The sequence below is a fragment of the Desmodus rotundus genome, chromosome 7 (genome assembly GCF_022682495.2).
Source record: "Desmodus rotundus isolate HL8 chromosome 7, HLdesRot8A.1, whole genome shotgun sequence".
Lineage (NCBI taxonomy): Eukaryota > Metazoa > Chordata > Mammalia > Chiroptera > Phyllostomidae > Desmodus > Desmodus rotundus.
The window spans coordinates 103,977,155-104,003,259 of NC_071393.1; the positions used below are offsets into that span (position 1 = coordinate 103,977,155).

A 26,105-nucleotide genomic window follows, 5' to 3' on the forward strand; every position below is an offset into this window, starting at 1 on the left:
AAAACAAACTAAATTTTCGATCTTTATTTTTCAGGTTCTCAAAAGAATTATGATTGTCCTGCAACAGACTCAAAACTCCAAAGCAATTTCAATAGCTCTGCAGGATGTTGGAACCACCAGTGGCTTTTAAATTCAGTTTTTGTTTTCGGTTTCCATCAAGTAGTCAGGGATTTTATGTTCAAGTTTTATTGAAGACAGAAATAGGTAGCACTAATGTATCTTAAAAGGTCAATGGTTACCCATTAAGCATAAATAAGATTGATTTTTAAACCCCCACTGATCTGATTAATCCCACAGTTGAGAAACTTGGAACTGTCCATCTTAAGACATTCACCCAGAAATGCAGGAAACAAGCATGGTTTACCTGCAGCGGGGTGAATCGGATGATGCTCAAATCTAAGCTGGAATGAGGCATCACTGTAACCACACTTGCATTTCCAAGGCCATTGATAGAGTCTTGTAGAAGCTTCAGTAATGTGAATGAAGAAGGGTGAGACTCTAAGACCCATAGAGGCAATATTGACTCTTTTTCTGAAAAGGACAAGAGCAGCACCAGCATCAACATGTCCTTGATTTCAGTTATAATTAGAGAAATATCATTAGATACTACAGCAAGCATTGACAGCTAAGACTGATGCATGGTTAGAAGTCCACACACTGTTACCAGGTACCATGCCAGGCACAAATGACTCGTAACTACAGACATCTGTACTTTGCCGCAGGAAGGGACAAGTTCCTCTCCCTACGTCTCTTTATTAGGCTTACTTCTTTTTAACCTATGAATGCAGGAAAAGCTCCCTTCTGGAAGCAAATCTTCCTCTGGGTCACAGAAAGATAGCCCCTCGTATATACAGGTAAAATCTTGAGCCAGGTGGGGCTCAAGAGGAGGGGCAGCTCTTCTGACTCTATACTGCTCTTCCTTCTTCCTACCCCCCAAAAGGTTGAGATTCCAGATTCTAACTCTCTCTCTCTCTCTCTCTCTCTCTCTCTCTCTCTCTCTCACACACACACACACACACACACACACAGCCTGATTCTCAAGGCCATCTTGTGCGATCTCTCCTTTCTAAAAAGAGGCTTCAGGCACAACGTCTACTCGAGGTAAAATTCAGACTTGGAAGAGAGAGAGAGGCCCGGCCTGAGGCTAAGCCTTCCTCAGAGCTGTGCATTCATCGCAAGTTAAAGGCCCAGCTGACAAATGAAGCAAAAGTTTATCTTCTTCCACAACTTCCGGAGGAGGTGGAGGAGCTGCACCATGGGAGGATCTGAATTTTACAGTTTTGACTCCTTGTTACTCTCTCAGTGGAGGGTATGGGTTTGGGAAGCAGGCCACTCCGGGTTCACACTCTAGGCCTGACATCTGGTAACTGTGCCCTGGGCAAGGTAACTCTTTCTGGGCCTCAACTTGCTTATCTTTAACGTAGTGATAATAATACCCACTTCACAGAGAGGCTGTGAGTTTTCATGAAATCGTACATGCTATTGCCCCACAGCGTGTAGAAATACTGTACTACATGCCATACTATAACACTGAACGTGTGGCAGCAGCAGTATTCAGAACGCACAGCCTGAATCCTCCGTGTGCTACGGTAGAGTGAAGGCTCCCGTGTTTAAGCCTCATAAACATTCCTTCTCTACTCAATCTTCAAGCAGTACTCCGCCCACACTTCAGCCTCACGTTTGGCACACTCCCGCCGTGGCTGCACATAGCACATATTTGGGTGTAACTTCCTATTAAAGCCATAGGATAACTAAATCCTTCCTAAGATAGAGCGCGCACTGAGATTCCCATTCCTGACTTTCTTCCCTAATAAGCTTTCATGTGCCAGATGTCATGTGTGCTGGGGGTTTTACATGCATGAGCTTTACATGGAGTGTAAAATTTTAAGGAATGTAGAACTCTATAACCAAGTATTTAGACACTTAGTCTCCATTTTTCTTCCCTCATTAAGTAACCAAACCTGAGTTGGGAAAGGCTGCAAGTCCAGAGTCACAGAATGTATCCCAGCTCTCTCCTTTCTGGGAAACGGACCTAAGGCCCGTCTAGGGGAGCAGCTGTGAACTTCTACACTCTGAGTGAATATAAGCAGAATGCAACAGGAGTCAAGAGGAGTAAGAAGGCCATTGAAGACAGCTTTATTAAATACCACACAAGAAACTGAGGGTGAAATTAACCACATATCTTCTCTGAAACAGGTGAGCCAGCATTGAGAGGAGAAAAGACTTTAAAAAAACATCTTTAATCAGATAATCTGCTTCAACTAGAATTCAGTTGCAACACTATCACAATAATCTCCCAAAAGGAAGTGGACAAGAAGTCTTCATCAGAAAATTCATCTGAGTCATTCTGCACCCCTCCCTAGGATGAAGGTCCCATCAATTCCAACCCTCCATCTCCATTTCATGCTTCATAAACCTAATAGGATTCCTTCCACATGGGTAAACTTCCCTGTTGCCAGGCTAGTGGGCCAAGTGCCTAGGGGTAGCAGATTACCGCAGCCCACTTCTTCTCATCCAGCCTCCAACACAACAGGCAGCCCCAACAGGCGTCTGAGCGAAACTCCCTTTGTCCTTTGGAGATTCCAGCCCAAGAAACAGGAAAGTTTTCATTACATTCTACCCTAAGGTACAAAATCTCCAAGAGTGATTTTTTTGTTGTTGTTCCTGGGAATCTTTAGTGGATTTTTCTCAGAAATTCACTCACACATACCGATTGGATCCACTACAAATACACATGCTAAGATTTCAGTAGTCAAGAGTTTTTCCTGAATTAATATAGCTGAGGGGAAACAATACCTGGAAAATCTCAAGCAAATCCATGCATAATAACTATGGTTTTTACCCCATGCTTTTAGGGCCCAGAAATGCATCAGAGTGGGTGCACTGTGTCAGTGGGACTATGGAAAACGGATGGGAGCACACACTGCTGGCCCCAGCCCAAATCCTCCTCCAGGTCCAGGGAGAGGGGCCATACGGATATTCAGGTTGGGCTAGGAAACAGAGTATTCCAGTGGCTGCTACTCAAAGTGTGCTCTGCAGACTGGTACCAGCCATCAACTGTTAGCAGTCTGTGGCAAGACAAATACAGAAATTAAGAGGAAGCAGGTTGACAATGCTGTGATATCTCCGGGCACGATTATTTTTTCTATCAGTTCATTTTTATTGATTTTGCAACAGTTCGAGCTATAATGAGTGGAAAATTTTAAAGGAGAAACTAGTCCTTCACCACAGATAGTCTGAGAAGCATTGCCCAGCTAGACCCATATTTATAGTCTTGCCTGTTCATTGGACATTCCTGGGGAGCTTTAAAAAGTACTGATGCCTGGGTCTCAGTCCTAGAGCATCTGTTTTAATTAGAATGGAATGCAGCCTTGACTTTGGGGTGTTTTTTTAGAAGTCCCAGGTGTTTCTATTATGCAGCAAAATATTTGAGAACCACTTTCCTCATATTGGTAAGGGAGTAGAGGATACACCTAGAGGTGAGTGAACTGGGAACATGCAAAAGTAATTATTTATTTGATGTTACTTTGAAAATTTGAAAAATATTTTTAAGTTACAATTCGATGCTTTATTAAAATCAAGGGCAAATTGACTGAATGCTGATATATAGTCATATCATGTACAATTTTTAAGGTAAAAATTTTATTGTAACATAACATGCCTGCAGAAATGTGCACAGAACTTAAGTCCACTGCTTGATTATTTTCATAAACTAAACACGTCTGTGAACTAGCATTCAGATCAAGAAACAGATAATGCACCATATAATTTGCCCCCATGTTACAACATCTAAACTAGCTTCCCACTAGGAGGAAATAAAGATAATGTACTCTGCCACTCTGAATAAGATATTTGTCTTGGTTTATAGTAGATCCAGTTTATGTTGGAAGAGTTCAAAGAATATAAATAAAAAGTACAGTGATCCTTCCTGGTAAAGATGGTAGATTGAATACACACATGTTTATCTGCTCATTCAGGAAATTCCACTAAAATGACAGTGAATTTTTAAAAAGCATAAATCCACAAGAATCAGGAGATTCTTGATAGAATCTATGTAGTAGGCACAACCTACTTTCAAGTGACCCCAATTGAAAGAGGAAAATTTTAGAAGCTGGAAAGTGGTAAAAGAGTTGTCAGATCTAAGGAAACTGAAACCTAAACTAAGGGTAGAGAAAATGGTTATCAGCCCAATTTACCACACAGAATTTTCCAAAGTTACCAGCAGCACTTAAAGAGGGAGGACAGTGAGGCTAAAATCAGTAGCCTTGGTTTAGTCTGTTTAGGAAGACTCAGGGCTTCTTAATATCCACCCTCACTATTGTAGACCATTTGACGATGCCTCCCTTCACTCTGGCAAAGGCCAGAGCTTTGTTCTCTGGAGAGACCCAAACTAGAGTCTACAGGAATACTGGGCATAGCTGAATATGCGCCCATACCAAAATCATGCACAAATTAAGTGAATCTATACACACTGCTCCCTGAGATGCCTGGGCTTCTTTCCTGCTTGGTCCCCAAATGCTAGCAGCTAGTCAGGAGATCAGAATAGCTTTCTATGACCCAAAAGACCAGATATTAAGATAATGATGGGATATTTTCTTAATACTGAAAGTTCCCAAGGAAATAGCCCAGCTGTTTGACAAACCCTTGTTGGGAGACAATTTGTCTCTTTTCCATTTCTGAAACATCTCATGCCTGATGTGAGAGCTTTTTTCTGGACTACCTTTTTAAGACCCTGTATAGCGAACAGTTTGGAAGGTAGAGATGTTCCTCTCTAGAACAGAGGCACTTTTTTCTGCTAATGTCTGGAGCAAAAGTTGGGTTGTTTTTTTTGTAGGCCATTCTAAATAACTGGGATTCTCTAAGCTCAGGGTTCCTCAGCTGCGACTCAAAACTATTACATAGTGAGGAAGTCCCTGTGGAATTTGAGGCATGAGGGGGTCAACTGTGAGCATGAAGCTCGTGTTACTTGCTTAACTGTGAGTAATAAAGTCCTTTACATCTGACCCGGGGATCTCGTGTCTTCCGCTAGCACCCATGAAGCCGTAGCAGGCTGACTTGAAAGTGGGGTCACTTGAAAGTAGGTTGTGCCTACATAGTTCTTGGCCTCTTCAACAATTCTCACCACTTACCAATAGTTTCAGACTCCTCTACTCTAGGATATAAGCAGATAAACAAAAATCACAGAACACCCAAGAATATTAGCTAACAATAATTTTAAAATTTCTATAAGTAACTGGGAAGAAACAGCCCATTCAAAACAAGGAAACTTCAAAAAGTGTGTTAGTAATATCCTCAGGGAATAAAAGAAGCTATTCTATCTGTAAAACGAAAATAAGGTATCATAATTTTAAAAGAAATATTAACAAAACAAAAGAATTACTACAACTTTAAATAAAATTTTAAGTAAAAACTTAATAGAAGAGTCTGAAAATAAAGTCAAGAAAATACAAAGTACAACACACAGATGAAAAACAGGAAAGAAAAATTAGAATCTTGTACTTTGTCACAGCATAAGCCATTTAAGTCATTCACCCCCACCTCTCAACTGCCCGCTATAACAGAGAACAAATTTCCTCATTGCCTCAGACGATGCAAGTTGAGTGTTCTTTATTTGCAGCCAGATTCATCCTGGAGAGAATGTAGAAACCAGTGTGCCTTGGGAAAGGATAAACTTGGTTGTGGTCTGCAGCGAGAGATAAATATGGAATCAATGCCTTTATGAAGTAAAGTCATTTCCCCAAACTTACTCATTTGCCATAATTTTGATGCAAACACTGGAGATTTCAGCAACTATGCTATTTTCTATTAGCAGATTACTGTCTATCTCACAGTGCTTCCAACTCCTGATTTTCTGTTATATGTGTATGAGTGTCATCTACAGAGAATTCCTATCCTGTGAGGTTTCTTTCTTTTTTTCTTTTTCTTTAAGGAAGCATGAAAGGTCGCAATGTCTTACAAACTGTTCCCAGAGGGAAAAGTAGGTCGTGCTGCTTTAGTGTAACTTGCTGTGTTATACATCAGCATGTAGTAGCACCCAAAATATTGTCAGTGATCCTACAAGAAACCTTTTCTATTGCCTTAAAAGTCAATTCCATTGGAGCCAGTGAGTAGAGTGTGGTGTTCTCCTTGACTACCTGGAAGTTAATATCTTTCTAGAAACTAAGACTTGAAATCTGTGAATGACATTTGGGAAAACAATTGTATCTCCTTTAAGATGTTAAAAAGAAAAATCACAGGCCCAAAGAGCATCACTCATGATACTAAACTTAGATTTTTTAAATTACATTTTATTGATTATGCTATTACAGTTGTCCTGATTTTTCCCACTTTGCCCCACCTCCACCCAGCAACCCCTACTTCCTCAGGCAATTCCCCCAATCATTGTTCATGTCCATGGGTCATGTGTATAAGTTCTTTGGCTACTCCATTTCCTATACTGTACTTCACATCCCCATGGCTATTCTGTAACTACCTATTTGTACTTCTTAATCCTCTCACCTCTTCACCCATTCCCCTACAACCCTCTCCCATCTGGCAACCACCAAAATGCTCACTGTATCCATGAACCTGTCTCTCTTCTTTTTGTTTGCTTAGTTTGTTTTTTAGATTCAATTGTTGATAGAACTGTATGGGTTTTGTGGGGTTTTTTTGCCATTCTATTGTTCATCATTTTCTTAAATAAGTCCCTTAGATATTTCATATAATAATGGTTTGGTGATGATGAACTCTTAGTTTCTAGGAACTTCTTTATCTCCCCTTCTATTCTAAATAATATCTTTGCTGGGCAGAGCAATCTTGGCTGTAGGTTACTGCTTTTCATGACTTTGAATATTTCTTGTCAGTCCCTTCTAGCCTGCAAAATTTCTTTAGAGAAATCAGCTGACAGTCTTATGGGAACTTCTCTGTAGGTAACTAACTTGTGTTCTCTTGCTGCTTTTAAGATTCTCTTTATCTTTAACCTTTGGCATTTTAATTATGATGTGTCTTGGAGAGGGCCTCTTTGTATCCATCTTGTTTGGGACTCTCTGTGCTTCTTGGACTTGCATGTCTTTTTCCTTCACCAAATTAGGGAAGTTTTCTTTCATTGTTTTTTCACATTTCTTGTTCTTTTTCTTATCCTTCTGGCACCCATATGATGCAAATATTGGGCCTCTTAAAGTTGTCCCAGAGGCTTCTTATACTGTCCTTGTGTTTTTGGATTCTTTTTTCTTCTTGTTATTCTGATTGGTTGTTTTTTTTCCTTTTTTTGTGTTCCATATTATTGATTTGGTTCTCTGCTTCATCCACTCTTTTGTTGTTTCCCTGTAAGTTGTTCTTTATTTTAATTAGTGTATCCTTTGTTTCTGACTGGTTCATTTTTGTGCTGTTGAGGTCCTCACTAAGTTCCTTGAGCATTCTTATAATCTACATCTGACAGATTGCTTATCTCTATTTTGTTTAGTTCTATTTTTTGAGTTTTGATCTGTTCTTTCATTTGGGCCATATTTCTTTGTCTCCTCAGTTTGGCAGCCTCCCTGTTTTGTTTCTGTGTATTAGGTAGAGCTGGTAGACTCCCTGTCTTGGTAGTGTGGCCTAATGTAGTAGGTGTCCTGTAGGGTCCAGTGGCACAGCCTCCCCTTTCACCCAAGCTGGGTACTGAAGGTGTGCCCTTTGTGTGGGCTGAGTACACCCTCTTCTTGTAGTTGAGCCTTGGTTGCTGTTGGCAGATCAATGGGAGGGATTTACCCAGGCTAGTCAGCTGCAAAAGTTGGCTGTGACCACTGACCACCAACCTCCACCCTCTGTGGAGGATTAGCTGTGCAGTGGCAGGGTGCTAGTGCTCCAACATGGTCTGTAGTTGTCCACTAGGTGTGCTGGCCCTGGGGTTTCCAAGGTGGTACAGGCCAAGTTCACCCCCACTTGTGTTTTGCCTGGGGCTACCCTGCCTGAGCTATAAAGCAATCTGAGATGGCTGCTACTTGTGCTGGTCTTGGAGATTCCCAGGTAAAGCCAAGCTGTGAATCTAGGCTCACTGCTGCCAGTGCCATGCCTGGGGCTCACTGAGGCTGACTATTGCTCATTTGATAGGATTTAGGAAGTTGTGAAGCATGAGCCAAGACCAGCCATTCATAGAGAAAAGCAGCTTGGGTGGGCCCATAAATTGGGTGGGTCAGAGTCTCTGGGGATCTCCAAAGCGGGTCAAACTGTATTAACCAGATTGATGGAGTCTCAGATATGGCACCAACCTGCTGGCTCTTTGTAGGGAGAGTTTAGAATAGGGACAATGGCCTCTGCTCACCTTGATGCCAGACATTTCAGTTTCTCCCTGTATACCACTGGGCCCTTTCAAGCTGCTATCCTGCTTCTAGAGCTCAGAGGGAGTGCGTGAGTCCACATGTGGCTTCTTTAAGAGGAACTGCTTGGGGATCTAGCAGTTTCTTCCACAGATTCAATCCCCGCTGGTGTTTGCAGCTAGAAATTGTGGGGACTTATCTTCCTGGCACTGGAAGGAACCCTGGGATGAAGGGCCTGGTGTGGGATGGGATTCTCACTTCTGAGATATCCCTCTCTAATTTTTATCCACCACATGTGGGTGAGGGGCCACCAGCCTGTTCTGCATCTATGCCCCTTCTACCAGTCTGGATAGATGTAGTTTCTTTAATTTTGTAGTTGTCAGACTTCCATTCAACTTGATTGCTGATGGTCCTGAGTGATGGTTGTTCTTAGTTGTAATTTTTATGTGGTTGTATGAAGAGGCAAGCCATGTTTGCCCATGTTGCCATCTCGACCAGAAGTCCCCAGATTAGATTTATGCCTGATGTTATTGCAGTTTTAGCCTCTCCCAGAAATGTAATCTGAGTCAATAAGTCTGGAATTTTCTGGTCAAGCACCAGTGAAGTATGTGTCACATGCGCCCTCTCCATCCCTCGTAGAAAGAAGAGGTGATCTAAATGATAGAAACCCTTGCTATTCCCTCCAAAAGATGTCCTGGTATAAAAATAATGCTTTATTTTCTTTTGTTAATAACTCCCTTGCCCTACCCTTCCTACTATAAAAATCTTCCACTTTGTACAACCCCTTGCAGTGCCCTTCTAGTTGGTAGGAGGCATGTTGCCTGAATCATGAATCACTTAATAAAGCCAATTAGATCTTCAAATTCACTCAGTTGAATTTTGTTTTCTTTTTTTAACAGAGAGAAAAAAAGCACATCCTTAGAATAGTTCAGTAAGGAGAAGTCCATTCTTCACTTTCCTTACTTTATAGATAATAAAACAATACATTTTTTTCATTGAAAACTTTAAAGTCACTATTTTCACACAGCTGAAAACCACAAGTTGTTTTTTGTTGTTTTGGGGGTTTTTTTGGAAACACAGTTTCTCAAGAAAATAAAGATCCAGAATGATAACATATCATAAAATGTCTGTGCAGACGAACAATCTGGAGGAACCTGGATACACTGCAGGATGTATTTGAAGGTTAATTCTGCTTAGACAACCTTAAGATTGAAACATGACTTCATCATCCTTCCTTGGCTGACAATGACAGCATGGATGACGCGCATCTTACCTCCAAGACGACTTCATCGGCTTGAGTATAAATGAAATCATGTGACATTGATTCAACTGGAAGAGTCTATGAGAATTCTGGTGTTTCTTGACACAAATTCACCCTCTTCCTGCACAATAAGTTATGGGTCACTAACTTTATCTGCTACCTCGTAGCCTTGTAAGCTAGAGTTTTTAGAAAGGGTTAAACTTTTAATCAAGTTGAAGTCCACTGGTTGTCAAAGAGGAGCTGCACATTCCTATGCCTGAAACCACTCCAAAATTTCAGCTTCTTATTCAACCCAAACTGCAGGAGCTTTCTTACTAAAATTCCCTTTTGAGTAAAACTAAAGTTCATGTGTATTTCAGTTAACAAATTTGAATTATTTCAATTTTTTAGACATTGCTATTAAGTTGTGCATCTATTCTCATAAAATAAAATAAACAGGTACATTTTGTTGGAATTGTCATTTCTATAGCCTTTTCCTGTGAAGTAATAAATTTCTAGTGTAACAAAATAAACTATATAAAAATGTTTGGTATTTATGTGCATTTGGGGGTAATTTATAGCTTTATTTAGATTTTCAAAGAGTTCTGTGTCCCCTGAAATGTTAATGAGCAGCGATCCTAAAAGCTATTGTTCTATACTATAGAACAGTCCTCTAAGATACTACATAATTACCATGCTAGGCCATAGGTCATTTCAGACATGAATTTAATGTCACCTTGAAAACTAGCAGTTAAATTTTCAAATATGATATGATTTAAGCCCTAAAAATTGGCCAGGAAGTTCCTATAAAGTTGAAATTATCTTATCAAGTTCAATGCATTAAAAGTCTATTTAAGAGATATGACAACTAAGTGCAATGCAGAATCCTGGACTGGATCCGGGGACAGAAAAGGAACCTTAATGGAAAAACAAGTGAAATCCAAAAGAGCCTTGATTTTAATTGATGGCAATGTGCCAGTATTGGTTCCTTCGTTCTGACAAATATACATTGGTAATGTAAAGTGACAGTAATAGGGAAACCAGGTGAGGGGTATACAGGAACCCTTAGTTATCTTTGCAGCTTGTTTGTAAGTCTAAAAACATTCCAAATAAAATGTTGATTTAAAAAAAAAAGTCTACTTGTCCTGGCTGGTGTGGCTCAGTTTGTTGGAGTGGCATCCTATAACTGAAAGGTTGTGGTTCCTTCCCAGTCAGGGCACACACCTAAACTGTGGGTTCAATCCCCAGTGCGGGCATGTGGGATGTCCTGTACGGGCATGTACAGGAGGCAACCAATGGGTGCTTCTCTCTTGCATTGATGTTTCTCTGTCTCCCTTCCTCTCTCTCTAAAAGCAATAAAAATAAATAAATAAAAAATGTTGCCCTGACCAGTGTGGCTCAGTTGAGTGGGTGTTGTCCCACAAAGCAAAAGGTTGCCGGTTCAATTCCCAGTCAGGGCACATGCCTGGGTTGTGGGTTCAGTACCCAGTTGGGGTGCATTCAGTGTTTCTCTTCCTTCTCTTTCTCCCTCCCTTCCTCTCTCTCTAAAAATATATAAATAAAATCTTTTAAAAGAAAGTCTACTCAGTTTTTAACTAGGCTTAATTGTGCAACAAATATTTATGGAGTGATTAGGCATTGTTCTGTTTTCTGGGTACATGAGCAGGGAAGACATTAAACAGTCACAAGAAGCAACATGAACTGTAATTGAAGTTTTAAGTAAGTGTCATCAAGAAAAAGTGCATGAGATGAGAGAGGTGTAAAGCTGGAAAGGTCTCTCTGAGGTAGTGGCATTGAACATGAGACCCGAGAGAAGGCTAGCCACCAGCCAGGTAACACCAGGAAGAGGGAGGAGCTTGTTCCCCAGCCCAGGGAAAGGAGGGTGCCTGGAGCACAGGCCAGTATGAACAAAGTGTAATGAGGTCATGGAAGAGTGGTACTCCTGAAGAACCGGACTGTATTAGAGTTGTAGGCTGGGTTTAAGATTTCATAGTTTCCTGAAGAGATACAGGAAGTCATTAAGGTCTTTAACTAAGAGGAATGACATGATCCAATCAATGCTTTTAAAAGACCACAAAGGCAGCTATGTGGAGGAGAATTAGAAAGGGCAAGACAAGAAGCTCCCCCTGCAGGTGCTTATAATTTTTATAAAAATAAAAGAAGAAATAAGCCAATCAGAGAAAGACAAATACCATATGATTTCGTTCATATGTGGAATCTAATGAAACTGAACTAACAAGGAAAATGGGAGAGCAGATGACAGCTGGAGGGGAGCGGGGAGGTTAGGGAGTGGAGGATTGAGCAAAAAGGAAAAAGGACTCATGGAAATGGACAATGGTGTGGTGATTGCTGGGGGCAGGGGGTATATGGTATATGGGAGTTAAATGGTAATGGTAAAAAATACAATGAAGATTATATCAAAAGTAAAAAAAAATTAACTACAATAAAGATTAAATTAAAAAAGAGAGAGAGAAAAGGGTGAGGTAAGAGTCTGTGAGAAAAGCATGACCAATTCCATGAGGTGACCTTCCAGAGATTTAGAACAAAAGGAAAAACTAAAAGTTCTCATCTTCTAATATATTTCATTCTAAAAAGTCCTTGCAAGTCGATATGCCTACAGCGTCTTTAGATCCGCCGCTGTCACTCCAGCAGGGAAGATGGCATTGTGAGTGGCTCCTAGCTCATCCATCTGCATGCTTCCTCTGCCATGATTACACGCAGAGCGAACGAAAACAGGAGACACCAAAATCACATGACCTGGGGCTTAGTAAGGGGTCAGCAGCAAAAATCGGCAGGCTCTAAGGATCCTTAGGAATCCTAGCCTTCTCAAGAGTCCTTAGGTGTCTGGTTTTCAGAACCCTAAAACCATTATTGACACCTCACTAGTGCCATGCTGGTGTTAGCCCAGGACAAAATATAGAAAGTCCCAGACTACAGGATAGTGTAATTTTAATCCCTGCTTAAAATATACAACGTTAAATGTCATCCTTAATAGTCTGAAGAAACTGGTGTGTTGCCTTATCTGGCCTAGAAAGAGAAATATTTCTTCCAAACTTCATGTAACCAGGAGCACTTCCATGAAACTTAGTAAGCGGTCTACAGTATTGGCTGGGTAATTTTTAAACAAAACTCCCTAGAGATTTACACTCTAAATAGACACTTGGATTATCTGTTTATAGGGATGCACTGTCTATACCCTCACTGCATATTACTTAGATACACACACTTGAAGGGCTATCTGAACCAGAAGATCAATCTTGAATGAAGCCTACAATTTGATATGAAAAACTTTTTATGCAAAACTCTGTGAACCAAATAGCTATTTAGCATCCTGTGCTGCCCATTGCTTCTTTTTGCTGTAAAATTCCTCTTCCCCCCGCAGTCAGTAGGGTTACTGGAGAGCGCCTCTGGCAGCCATGATTGGGTAACGTGACCCTGCTCCAAACCACCACAGTCAACAATAGGATCAAGAGTTGTACTTCACACCAAGTGGGCCAGGTCTCTTTCCCCAGGAATCTGGAGTTAGAAGTAAGAGACTCTTGCTCAATCTGTCTGCTGTCTTGAATAAAAAATATTTAAGTACTGGAACTGCTGACAGAGGCTATTTTCAACCATTTGGACAAGAAAATAGAGAAAGCCAGCCTGCAGCAAGAGACAAAGAATGGAGAACACGTGCCGGAAACAAAGATGAGAGGCAAAGAAAGGGGGCTTCCCATCTTCTCCACAGCCCTGCAGGACCTATGCAAGCCCAGCCTACTTTATCTTTATCCCTGCCCTTAAAATCAGTGGGAGATCCCAGGATCCGTTCAATGGCTTCCATTTTTGCTTTAGCTAGTTCAAGGGCAACCCCGTGACTAGAAATTAAACAAGCCCTCGCTAACACTCTAGGTGTCTCCATTTCACTTAGTCTCAAATAAATGAGAAACAGCCTGACCAAATTTTTTAAGCCAAGATCTCTGAAAAGAGAATCTAATTCCAACCTCTTGTAGCAGATAAATGCAAAAACATAAAACAATGCTTATCCTAAGACATTAAGTAGAAAAGAAGTAGGGTACAAAATTGTATAGCTATCTGAATTGTGACTAAACTGTAGCTTATATTTGTCAATAAATCAAGAGTGAAGCCCTGAATGCATTTAGGAAGATTGGAAGGAAATTAACCAAAATAATAGCAGCTGTGTTATGGTTACAAAATCATTCTCCTTTTAATCTGTATACCTCTGTACCTGTTAGTTAAATACTTTATAACTTAAAAAGTTATAACGATTGTACTTAATTAAGACTATGAAGAAATATGTAAATGTGTTTATGATACATAATAATGTATTTTTTAAAGTAGAACATAAAATGCCCTGGTATGTTTGCTGCTAATAAATAGCCAAAAGGGAACTTCCCCTTTAAGACTCCACATATAAAAGGAACAATACAACTTCCAACAGAAAGACCCCAAATTAATCCTCAGCCTTCCCTTTCTCTCCACGTGTTTGTCCTCCCAATCCTATCTAGCCCTACCTATCCCATTCCATGCTACCTACCCTTCCCCTCTTCCATTCTATCCCCCCACTTCCCCACCCTCCCCAGCCCTGCACTCCCCTCTGCTTTGACATCTGGGTGTCTACATCTCCACACAAACAGACCCATCTGTCATCCATAGGCCCTAGGTTTGCTCCTCTCCTTTGGATCAGCTCAGTGGAAATAACTTCATCACAAATGGCCTTCACTGTAAACTAGCCCTAGGGGCGATCCAGGGAAGCCTGGTCCTTTCCCTTACAGCACCAGGCCAGCCTGAAAGGAGTAAGGAGTGGAAGGCAACATCCAAAAATAAAAGCCACTGTGAACTTGAATAATTTGCAAATTACCTTTAACATTGCTGTAACACAATTTTTAGTAACAATTCAAAGAACAACATTGGATATGAAAAAAGAGTGAGCAAAGCTCTTCGAAATTATGAAATTGATTCTGTTGGTTTCTTCCATAATCAGAATGGCTTCCCTACGTTAAACGGGGCACTGTGCCAGACATTCTATATACATCATCTTACATCATCCTCCCAATGACCTGTGAAGCAACTTCTATTATGCCCATCTTCCAGGAACAAAATTGTTGATCTGAGAGGTCAGGTTATGCAAATTTAAAAGGCTAGCGAGTAGCAGGGCAGGGTCTTGTGGTCTTTGCATTAGACCTCATGGCCTCACGCAAGTCTTATCCAGGCTTTCTACAGAAAGTATATTGGAACTTAATGGTAAACCCACCTGTCTGTGGGTAGTAGAAGTAGTATTTTATAACACAGATATCCGGTTTGCATATTCATTTACATCTTAAGTGAAAAACACACATCAAAATTAACATTGTAGAAACTGCCACGTTATCAAACGTCACAGTTTAAAACTTTGTTATAAAAGCTTCTCAATACTACATACTAACGGTAATGATAAATGCTTACAAAACACTACCTATCATATAAAAAGAAGCTTAAAACTTATTATCAGGGTACAAACAGAGTATGAACTGGGAGAAATGCTTGGTGTATTCATTTCAACAGTAAGACAACTTAATAATTTACTCCAGCTAGACTGAGGAAGGGTTATATTCATATTGTACCATGAAGACCAACAGTGACCATTTCAGGGGGGCACGTCTTATTTCTTACTATTCTAGTAACTTTATACTACTCTGTATTTCTAAAAGTTGCCTTTCCCCTCATTCAAGTACAGAAAACACAGAAATAAGCACAAAAATAGGAAAGACACAAATGCAGAAGTTACAACCACAAACAAAAGTGATCATAAAGTACCATTTGATTTATTCTCATTCTTTGAATAGGCATATCCGTTTAATTCATTCATAGCTAACAATTTTTTTGTATTTCCCTCCAACACTACCATTGTGTACTCTTTTTTTTCTGCATGAAAATAATTAACTCTCTAATTTCTTCAAAGGCAACTGTAATCATTCATTCACTAGTACAATAAACTTTACTGAGCCCTCAGAACTACTAGTCTCTTTGCATAAGAGGAAAACAAACAGAGAGAAGTCCTTGCCCCGCCCCCCAGCTCTGCGGGGGAGAGAGCCTGGTGTAAACAGCCCAAAATAGTGGCTCAGTGCTGGCGTAGAGGTGAGAACACAGTATTGCAGAAGCACGGAGGGAGGATTAATAGAGCCTGAAGCAATCGGGAAGCTTTACCAAAGGTGGTGCGTTGAAATTCGGCCTTTAATAATAAATAGGAGCTTTCCAGAGTGTGATGAAGGAAACAGGAGAGGCAGCCATTCAGGGCCACAGTGCAAACAGGCGCTGAGGAGCAGAAGAACTGTGAGACTGTGACCAGGGTTTGAGGAGGCTGTGTGGGATGTGAGATTAAAAAGAAAAATTGGGCTAAAAATCCAGCAACTCAAGTCGATTAAGGTGCTTAAATATATGGAAGACTATGCATACGTTACCACTGAGAGAAGTGTTCAGTATGAAATAAAAAGCACTTGTGTCGGCCTAATATTAACCAAAATGTTAACACGAGTCACCTCTGAGTGGTGAAATTATGTGTAATTTTGTTTTAATCTCCTTTTGCTTCTCTGCCTTCCAGATTTTCTGCATTAAGCATGCATTGCTTTGGCAATTAGTGGGGAAATGTGTACCAAAATAGAACAATGTAAGATGGGCTCAGATTGTGGCGTGCTAAGGAATTTGGACTTTATTCCACAGAAAATGAAGATTTATTTCAGGCAATTGATCAGAGGAATGGGGTGGGAAGATTTACATTCTAGGGAATTAAATGTTGTTAAGGTGTGCTTACTGGATTAAAAGGATTTGAGGCTGGGCGAAGGATGTGATGGATGGAACTACGGCAGTCACAATGGGGTGGGAAGCACATATCTGGGGTGGGATAGATAGGACAGTTAACTGAAAATGGGGTGTGGGGAAAGGGCAGAGTATGAGGATAACTCCAGGTTTCTGGGCAATTGGTTAGATGCAGATACGAGAGGCTAAATAATAACAATAACAATAATACCATTTACAGACAGGATGATGAATTTAGTTTTACGTGTGACATACCTGGAGGACACGCGGGTAGAACTTCTAGTAGGAAGTTTGAAATTTGTGTCTGGGTTCAGAAAAAGTGGACCTAGAAATACAGATACATGGAAGATGGTAAAGCCATGGGATCGAATGAGCTCGGGCAGGCAAAATGAAGAGTGAGAAGAGACCGCTGAGGCTGGACCCTCAGGAAATGCTAAGTCATAGCCGCAGTAGCAGTCAGAGAGTCAGAGGAGCTGGCGCTGAGTACAGTTCTCTTTGGACACAGGGTGACCAGAGATAGGACCAGGGCAAAGGGAAAATGTTTTACCGTAACTATGCAACTACCAATAGAAAACGACCATAGAACCTGGTCACTCACGGGGCATGGAAAAGACAAAAGGCCGACATAGAACAAAAAGAGGCAACTGGCTGCTACCTTTTGAGACAGAAGGAGTGAGCAGAGGCAACACCAAGTGAGTGTTCCCCACAGGGGGAGAAGTTTTGAAGGCTGTCAAAGCTGACCTATAGTTTTTTTTCTGAGAGAGTGACTTCTACCTTCCTTTTTCTACAAACAAGGAAACTACAGAGAGGTGTCCCAGGTCTTAGGGGCAGTTGCTGACAGGTTTAAAACAAGAATCAATGTCCAAACCACTACGGTTTAGTTCACTACACATTAATACACTGTCTCCTGTACAAGCACGAAAAGAAGGCTCACCTGAAAATACCAACAAAGGAACACAACAAAACGAAATGAATTTATCCTTTGACTTGAGTTTCGGAAATGACTTATAGTATACAACACTCCTATCTTTTCAACCACCACCCCTTTTCTTTCAGCTAACTTCCACTAGCCTTTGATCCCACGGAGATTTCCAATCCATTGATCCTGCCACTTTCCACTCTCCCCAATCATCTTGTTTCCTCTCTACCTACCAACTTTAAGTTCCATGGTCAACCATTATAATAATATCTTCATTGCATACATTTGCAAGCCTCTTCACCCTATTATTTTATTATACCCACTGGATATTCTGCAACTCTTGTCAAATCTTCCTTTTCACTTGCTCCATGCTTCCACTATGTCAATGAACACAACAGCCGAGTGGCTGGTTTCACTTTAAATTTGTCACCAGAAACTTTAAATGAGCCCTTTAAGGCAGCCAGACAAGCTTACTCCCCAGTTCATGCATTCTCTGTATTTAACTATTCACACCTTTTTTTCTCCTCCAACCTCTACCACCTCCTACCAAATCCTCACTCTCAGTGGATCACCTTCCTTCCTATTTGAAGAAAACTAAAGCAACCAGAAGAAAACCTCAACAGACTCCCACCATCTCAGTTACCCATCTCCCAGGAACTGCACCCACACACTCTGCCCTATATCTATGCTCTTTCCTAAATTAAAGCAATAGCCCTTCCCTGTGCACTAAATTTGATACCCTATCTCTCCAACATCACTAACTTTTCCTTCTCTACTGAATCATTCTCATGTGCATGCAAACATGCTGCTATTTCTCCCATCTTCAAAGAAGACTTTCATAATACTACTATGCCCATTTCCTCTGTTCCCCTTGCACAAAAATCCTCGAAGAGCTGTCTGTGCTCACATTGCCAATCCCTTTCTCTAATCCTTTCTAAACACATTCTAATCCATATGATGCTGCTGTATCCACTCTTTTCAAGGTAGCCAGTGACACCCCGTTGCCAAATTCCTGGTCAGTTATCAGTCTTCATTTTATGTGACCTTTCAGCAGCAATGGACGCAGCGAATCCCTTCCCTCTGAAACTCTTCATTGACTTCCAGGGTGTCACAGCCCCTGGCTTTCCTCCTATTTCCCTGGGAGCTCCTTCTTGGTCTCTTTTAATGGTTCCCTTTCTTCTCCCCAATCTTTCAATGTCTGAGTACCCCACAGTTTAGTTCTTGCTCTTCTTCTCTTCTCTGTGTACACTCATTCCTTGGAGATCTCATCAGTCTTAGGGGTTAGATAACATCCAAATGCTGGATAACCCCCACTTTATATCTCCAGTCAGACGTCTGCAGGCTTAGTCAACATCTTCTGTTACATTTAACCTTTCCAAAATGTTACTCTTCTCCCCTGACTCCCCACACTTCTCTACCTTGAGGACTTCCACACTTTTGCCACTGGCAATTCAAACTTGGTCCAATCAGAAAAGATGGGATCACTTTTTACCCCTCTCTTTCTTGCAGCTACCATATCCAATCCATCAGGAAACCCTATTGGCTCTAACTTCAACTACATCCAGAGTCTGACCGCCTTCCATCATGTCTACTGCTACTACTCTGATTCTGTTTCTGGTTATGTGTCTTGTTACTACTGTCTGATTCAAACCACCACCATCTTTCACCCAGGTAATTACTTACTAACATACTAACTAGTCTCTCTGCTTCCACCCCACTCCAGTAAAGCAGTCATATCGATCCTTTTGAAAGATAAATCAAGTCACATCACTCCTCTGTCAAAACCCTGCAAAGACTCCCCATTTCAGAGTGCAAGCCAACGGATTTACAATGGCCTATAAGACCCTACTTCATTTGAGCCCCTGTATCCACAGTGACCTCATCTCCAACCACCTCCCAATTGTTCACCCCATTTCACCCGTGCAGGCTCCTTGCTTTCCCTAGCATGCCAGGTATGCTCTTCCTTGGAGCTTGGCGCTAGCTGTCCTCTCTGCCTGAAATGTCACCCTCCCAATGCCCACACAGCTAACTCCCCCACACGCTTCAGGTCTTTGTTCAGTTGTGACCTTCTTAGTGAGGCTTTATCTTACCGCCTTATTTAAAATGCTCACAATTGCTGCCGCCCTCAGGATTTTTAAATCCTTTTTACCCTGTTGTAATTTTTTAAGCAGCTACTACCTTGAAATATGCTACATAATTTATTCGTTATTTGTCTGTCCCCTCCCACTAGAACTCAATCTCTAAAAAAGAAAATACTTTTGTCCGTTTTGCTCACTGATGTATTCCTGGCACACGGGAAGTGCTCAGTTAACACCTGTTGAATGACTAGATCTATTTCTCCTAGCAGAACATAAGTAACTCCAGGTTAGACAAATGCCTTAATCATCCCTGTACCATATATATGTATCAGCACAAAATATTTATGTATTTTATATCAGCCTGACTACTAGACTGTGTTCTGGACAGGTACTCATTTTCCTGATTGGTGGGGGTGGCAGCTGGATGCACTAACACAAGGCTGAACACTGATGCATATTCTCAGGTGAGTTCCCACCTGCCTCTAAAAAAGTAAACAACATAGATGTCAAGAGATCATCCAATCCTTGAGGCCTCATACATGAGCAGTCAGAAAATGGGAAAGTCACCTTGTCTCTACATATTATCTACTCCTCACCACAGCATTTTCATAAATATATCCCTACAGACTTCCCCCAAGCTGTTGCTCATTCCTGATAACAGCTAAATCAATTGACCATATTGTACTGGTTTGCTTCAATGTGTTTGTTTACTAGCTGGAGCCTGAATTAAGGGCAGGATTATTTCATGGTTCCTGGCTGCCTGGCCCTCTTCCAGGTCCCTCCTCTCCTAGTCTTTCTCTGTGCAAAATGGCAATCTCTCTCTACCTCTGCAAGCACAAGAACCCTGAAAGTTATTTACTCACAGAATTCTCTGTCCTTGTGAGTTTCTCTGCCTTCACTGCGTGAACTCTGTTGCCTGAAGTTAGGTATGCCTGTCACAAATAACTATGCCGAACACATCTATATTCTTTTCAGCTTCAGCTACTGTCTTGGCCAATGTTTGTCCCTCTTTTTGTCAGGTTGCTGTATGGCAAGTGAAAAACGTACACCTATTTCAGTAAGTACAAAAAGATCACATGAACATGTCTTTATTTAGAATGTCACTTTCTCAGTATTCTTTTTGGTTTGCTCTCTATTAACCAAAGTTCCATTGTTATAAAAATTATAACAATATGCTACTCCAAGTCGTGGGCTTTCTCAGACAGCTTCTACATGATCTAAGCAACCAAAATCCATGGTTCCTACTTAAAATAGTCATAGGGGAAATCCACGGAATCTCCATGTGGTACGCTAATGCCTTCGCTTAAGTTTCTAGGGCTAACAAAGAAATCCTTTGCCAATAGGAGAAACAGGAGTTTGGGAGTCCAGAGCACAAAGACTTTAAACCGCATTCCACAGCATGTTATTTTCTTTCCAGAAAATTCTAACACTATATAATTACTTTTGTATGGAAAATGAACAAGGCAAGCCTCTAAGGCTAAAAGCAGCTAGACAGTAGTCATCCAAATCGCATAGGCCTCTCCCGAAGCCAAATGAAATATTAAACTAGAAAATATGTGTGTAAAGACAGCCCATGGAAGAAAGGGGTTGGATTATTATTCAATAGAGATGCAGCTGAGTGGGGGAGAAAGTTACATGAAAAATAAAGTGTCTTCTGGTTATGTGTGCTTCAGAGAAACTGTGGTGTTGGTTGAACCCCAAAATATCACAGAAAAATACCAATCAGAAATACTTCTAGGACCTTCCAAGCATTCTGGTTATAAACAACAGCAAAAACATCAGTTAAGCTCCATCCATTGCGACAGAAACGTATTGATACAGAAGAAGTGGAACCCCTCCTGCATGGGAATTAAGCCGCAGCCTACTCCCCCAATAGAGAAAGAAAAACGAGCTCCACTTCGGTTGCTTGGCAGAAGTAATCTCAGTACACACAGCCCGTGGTTTGTGTGTTGGGGAAGGGGACCAGGGTAGAGCGCACCTCATAGCCCTTCCCTCAAAACTGCTCCGGGACCGTGAAAGCATCCGCGCCGCAGGAGCTCGCTTAGCCAGAAGAAGGATGGTACCAAACAGGACAGCCCGCTGGGACCCAGAAGAAGCCGCGACGTGCGGCAGGCAGTGCGGGCTGGTGGCCTGTCGCGCCTCCACCACCACCCTTCCTCCCTGCCGTCGAGTGTTTGGGTCTCTGGCTCCAAGCTCCGGGGACTCGGGACTCGGAGACCCGGGCAGGTTCTCTCTGTGCCCATGATAGAGAACCTTCCGAAGACATTTTAACGGGAGTAATGCCCGCTCTGCCCACGTCTCCGCAGCCCGGAGAAAGCAGGCTGTCCCAGCGGGCGCCGGAACCCAAGTCTGCACGGCCGCCCAGGCTGGCCCCACCCCCGAACCTATCCAGCCCACGTCCCCAGCGCCCCGCCGGCAGCCTGGCACCCAGTAGGGCTTTCGGGGAGTGCAGCCCAAGGGTTGACTTTCCACTAAGTAAACAGCCATGTTAGCCTCCTCCGGTGGTAAATAACCCCGGGAGGCGCGGGCCAACGGCCGTCTGGAGCGCTCACTGCTCCGCTCTGCGCCTTTGCCCCGAAGGCTGCGACTGTTTCCAAACTCCCAGGAGGAAACCACCGGGGCCCCATTTCTCTTCCATGGTTCAGCACCAAGGACAGCACACACACTTTTCACCCAGAGGACCCACGGCCCAGAGGGTGGCATTGGCAGCACAGGCAAGGCTGCAGGTGTCCGTATGGCGCTCCCTCCTGCATCCCACCCCTCTCCGGCACCTCGAGCAGGGCAGCCCACGGTGTCTTACTTTTCTGGCTGGAGTAACCCGGGTAATAGCCATAGTAGCCGGTGATTCTCAAGATCCTGTCCTCGATGGTGGCCACCCCGTTGGGGGCCGCCTTGACATCCATAGAGAGCGCCCGGCGGCGGCCCCGGGCGCGGCCGGGCGGAGAGCGCAGCGCGGGGCCGGGGAGCTGGTGCAGGTGCCGCCGCCGCCTCTGGTGTTGATGCTGCAGCTCGTGCTCCCGTGCCCGGGCTCTGACTCCACCGCCCGGCGCAGCACCGGCTCCGCATCACAGCGGCGGCGGCGGCGGCGGCGGAGCGGCCCCCACTCGCGCCGGCCTCTCCGTCAGCCTGGCAGCTCTCCCGCCCGCCACCCGGCGCGCTGCTGCCCGAACAGCGCCCCCTCACCTCCAACGCCCACCGCAGCCGGGGCGGGTGTGGGCTCCCCACCTGGCCGCCGACTCTCATCATTAACTCTTTTGCGCCCCTTTCCCGGAGAGTAGGCATCCCCCAACCCACCTGACCGAAGGGATGGTTGGCCAAGGGGCGTGGGAGAGGAGAAGGTGAGGCAGTCGCAGGGCCTCAAGGAGGATGGATGGGGTCGCGGGCGGGAGACAGACCCAAGCGGGACCAAGGGCTGTTAATGCGAGAGGTGCACACTGTAGCTCCGGGGCCCGGGGGCGGGGGCGGGCGGATGACCCCTCGGGACTTGGTACACTTTGGGCGTCTACACCACCTGGGGTCGTCTGATGGGTAAGCGTCCGCAGGCGTGAATCAGTCCTCGAAACTTGCCGAGAAGATGGAGAGTCTTTTTTTTTTTAAGAAATGAAAAGTAAAATGAGGCCCCAGCAGGTGGTACGTGGAGTGGTTATCCAGGTATTAGGGACACAAAGACTTTAAGAGATCAAGCCGAGAAGTATGACAGGGCAGGTCAGGGCCCTCCACCCCCCACCCCCCCAAGTGAAACATCAAAGGCTCGAGAGACGCAGCCGCACACAGCCTGTTGGTTTTGCCATTCCTAATGCCCTGAGGATAAACGATTTTCTTCTTTATTGCCGAAAACATCAGGGGGAAACCCTTCTCGCTGTGACTACCTGGGCCCGTGAAAGCTCTAGCTGAAGCTAGTGACTTTCCTTGAGGCTGTGTGTTGAGAGGGAACACCTCCCCATGGTGTGACTCTGCTTTGGCGACAGACCCGCTGGGCTAGTGAGGAGCAGTGGGGCTGATTCCTGTGTTCATAGTTTGCAGTCACAGCTTCCTAAGTAATCTTCAGGAACTACTAGAAAGGACACATGGACAAAACCAAGGGGGAGGGTGGAAGCAGGGGAGGGAGGTGGGTTTGCCTGGGGTGGGGTAGAGAGGTGGGGAGAAAATGCAGACAACTGTAACTGAACAACAATAAAATAATTTAAAAATTGAAAAAAATAACCTTCAAAGTTTCATCTCAGAACCAAAGGGTGTGTGAGGGTGTGGAGTGGAGTGTCGGCTCATCAGTGTCCACCTTCTATCCAAAGCCAGTGTAAGACATCCCTGCTAGATTTCACGTTTTCTGAAGTCTGGGGGGCAGGGAGAAACAAAAACATGTGGACTTCAGTGCCCCTCAGAAGCCTCCAATCCATCTATCACAGCTTTCTGCCCTCAAGCATTCTCCACATTATGTGCGGGTCCTTCAGAGGGAAGAAATATGCAAACGTTTACGAAAGATGAATAGGTTTAAGGGTATTAAAATGCAGGATTAAACTTCACCGTGTGTTGAGGGTTTTCATCCAGACACAAAGCCTAGCACTGAGAGTGGAGTGCGCCGCGACAATCGTGCCGGGAGCAAGTTCATAAAGGAATACACTTCCTCCCACATCTGCTTATTGGGCTAGGAAAGATGGAAGGGTGGAAGGACGGAAAGGTCAGACTGAACTTAAAGGAAAAAGCAACTCTTTTTCCTTTAAGGACTGAACATTTAAAGCAAATAAATGAAAGGATGATGCCTGCTCAGTCTACCGGTTTGACAAACACAAATACAAAAATTCCACTTTACAAGATGTAAATTATCAATGTGCCTCAGATTTAGTCTGAAAAGAATAAGGAAAGATATAATTAAACAAATAACGATTGAAGGTATTTGTTCAGTTAATAAAATGGTTCCTCATAGTAGCCAGATTCACATAGTAAATCAATTCTCCAGGAAGTCAAACAGTAAATCAGTTTTCCAAGTAACTCATAACTTGACTTACAAAAATCTGGCTTGTAAGCAACTTCAGAGGAATGTTTCTAATGCATGAAGCACTGGGCATCTGGTGATTCCAAGGAGCTTTGATATCTGGACCATATTTATTTTGATAATCTGTTCTAGTCAGATTAGATATTTATACTAATTTAGTATACAAAACCTAGCTATTTGTGTTGTAACACTGCCAAACCATTTGTAACAGAATTTGTGTGACAGACACAGTCTTTGTGACTGGTGGCAAAATAACTATACCAAGTAACAATATTAAAAACTAAATAGGATCACTGAGTATAAATTCTACTCAAAGATATATGGTCTGTCATAAAATCATTTTTAAATACTTCATCAGCCTTTAGACGCTGGACTAGTAAAACAAGATCCATGCAATCTACTATTCCTCGTTTTGATTGGCAGCTAGTGGTCAGAAAAGCTGGGGATTACATAAGTCTTTTTTCGTGGCAGGAACAAGTCACTTAACCTTTTCAACCACCTATTCGGAGTTACCAATGAAAGATGCTGAAAAAAGAACATGATCACTTTTTTCCTCGGGAAACTAAAAGAGTGTACCTTCCTCCTTGAGCTAAGAGTAACTTGGCTGCATGGAAAGACAAGAATGTTTAAGTTTTAATACCGAAGGGCCAGGGTTGCCTGGTACAATCATCAGTGCTGTTTTCAAGAAGTTGACCCAATGTAGTTTGCACAGTTTGTGTTTGAAAGCATATGGCATCTAGCCAACCAGATGATAAACACTGGGATCTTGAAAGAAAAAAGTGGTCTTCATATTCCATTTTCAGGAAGGCCATTTTGAGCATTTAACCACTAAGTAATCAGCTACCCATTGGAATGCTGACACTGCCTTGTGATTGCAATCCTAGGCAATGGTAGGTGTTGTTAACTGACTTTCAGCTCATGGAGGAACTGAAAGGGGTTGGGAGCCCAGCACTCAGTATGTAAGAAGTCAGGGCAGAGTCCACTCTTGCCTGAACTCAGGTGTCAGGCTTCATCAGAAGACTGTCTCTGATGCCCAGCTCTGGAAACACATTGAACTTCTTTGGAGAAAGTCTTAATTTCAACAAATACTCTCAAGTTCTAGAATTTGTCTATGCTTCAACCTCTCTCTCTCTCTCTCCCCCCACACACACTTTACCATGTGTGTGTGTCTGTGAGTGCGGGTGTCTCTCTCCCTTTTCTCTCTCTGTCTCTGACTTTCCATCTCTCTCTCTCCCTTCCCCCCCAACACTCACTTTACTGTGTGTGTGTGTCTGTGTGTGCGGGAGTCTCTCTCCCTTTTCTCCCTCTGTCTCTGACTCTCCATCTCTCTCTCTCCCTTCCCCCCCAACACTCACTTTACTGTGTGTGTGTGTCTGTGTGTGCGGGAGTCTCTCTCCTTTTTTCTCTCTCTGTCTCTGACACTCCCTCTCCCTCTCCACCCCCCCCACACTCACTTTACTGTGTGTGTGCGGGTGTCTCTCTCCCTTTTCTCCCTCTGTCTCTGACTCTCCATCTCTCTCTCTCTCTCCTCCATTCTCGCCTGCCTCCCTCTGGAACTCCCTTCCTCTCTTCTCTCCTCCTCCCACTCCCTCAGTCATATAACACAGTGGTTTAATCATAAACTTTACAGCCAGTCTCTCTGGGGTCAAATCTCACCATTTTCTAGTTGTGTGAACTTGGATAAATCTCTTCAACTTCCTATGATTCAGTTTTCTCATCTGCAAAATGAGAAGATTATAGCTATTGTACCTACCTCATAGAACTATTGTGAAGATTAAATGAGTTTATATTCATACAGGGCTTATAGCCCTGG

General features: G+C 42.9%; 1 protein-coding gene across 1 annotated transcript in view; it reads right to left on the reverse strand.

The window, feature by feature from the left end:
• The window catches only part of SLC35F4 (solute carrier family 35 member F4), a 151,630-nt gene extending 129,159 nt beyond the window's left edge, over positions 1-22,471 (reverse strand). Inside the window, exon 1 of the mRNA XM_024567879.3 lies at positions 22,103-22,471. Within this exon, the coding sequence (XP_024423647.1) occupies positions 22,103-22,205 (103 nt within the window). The 5' untranslated portion in view covers positions 22,206-22,471. The remainder of the gene's footprint in view (positions 1-22,102) is intronic.
• Between the last annotated feature and the right edge of the window lie 3,634 nt (positions 22,472-26,105).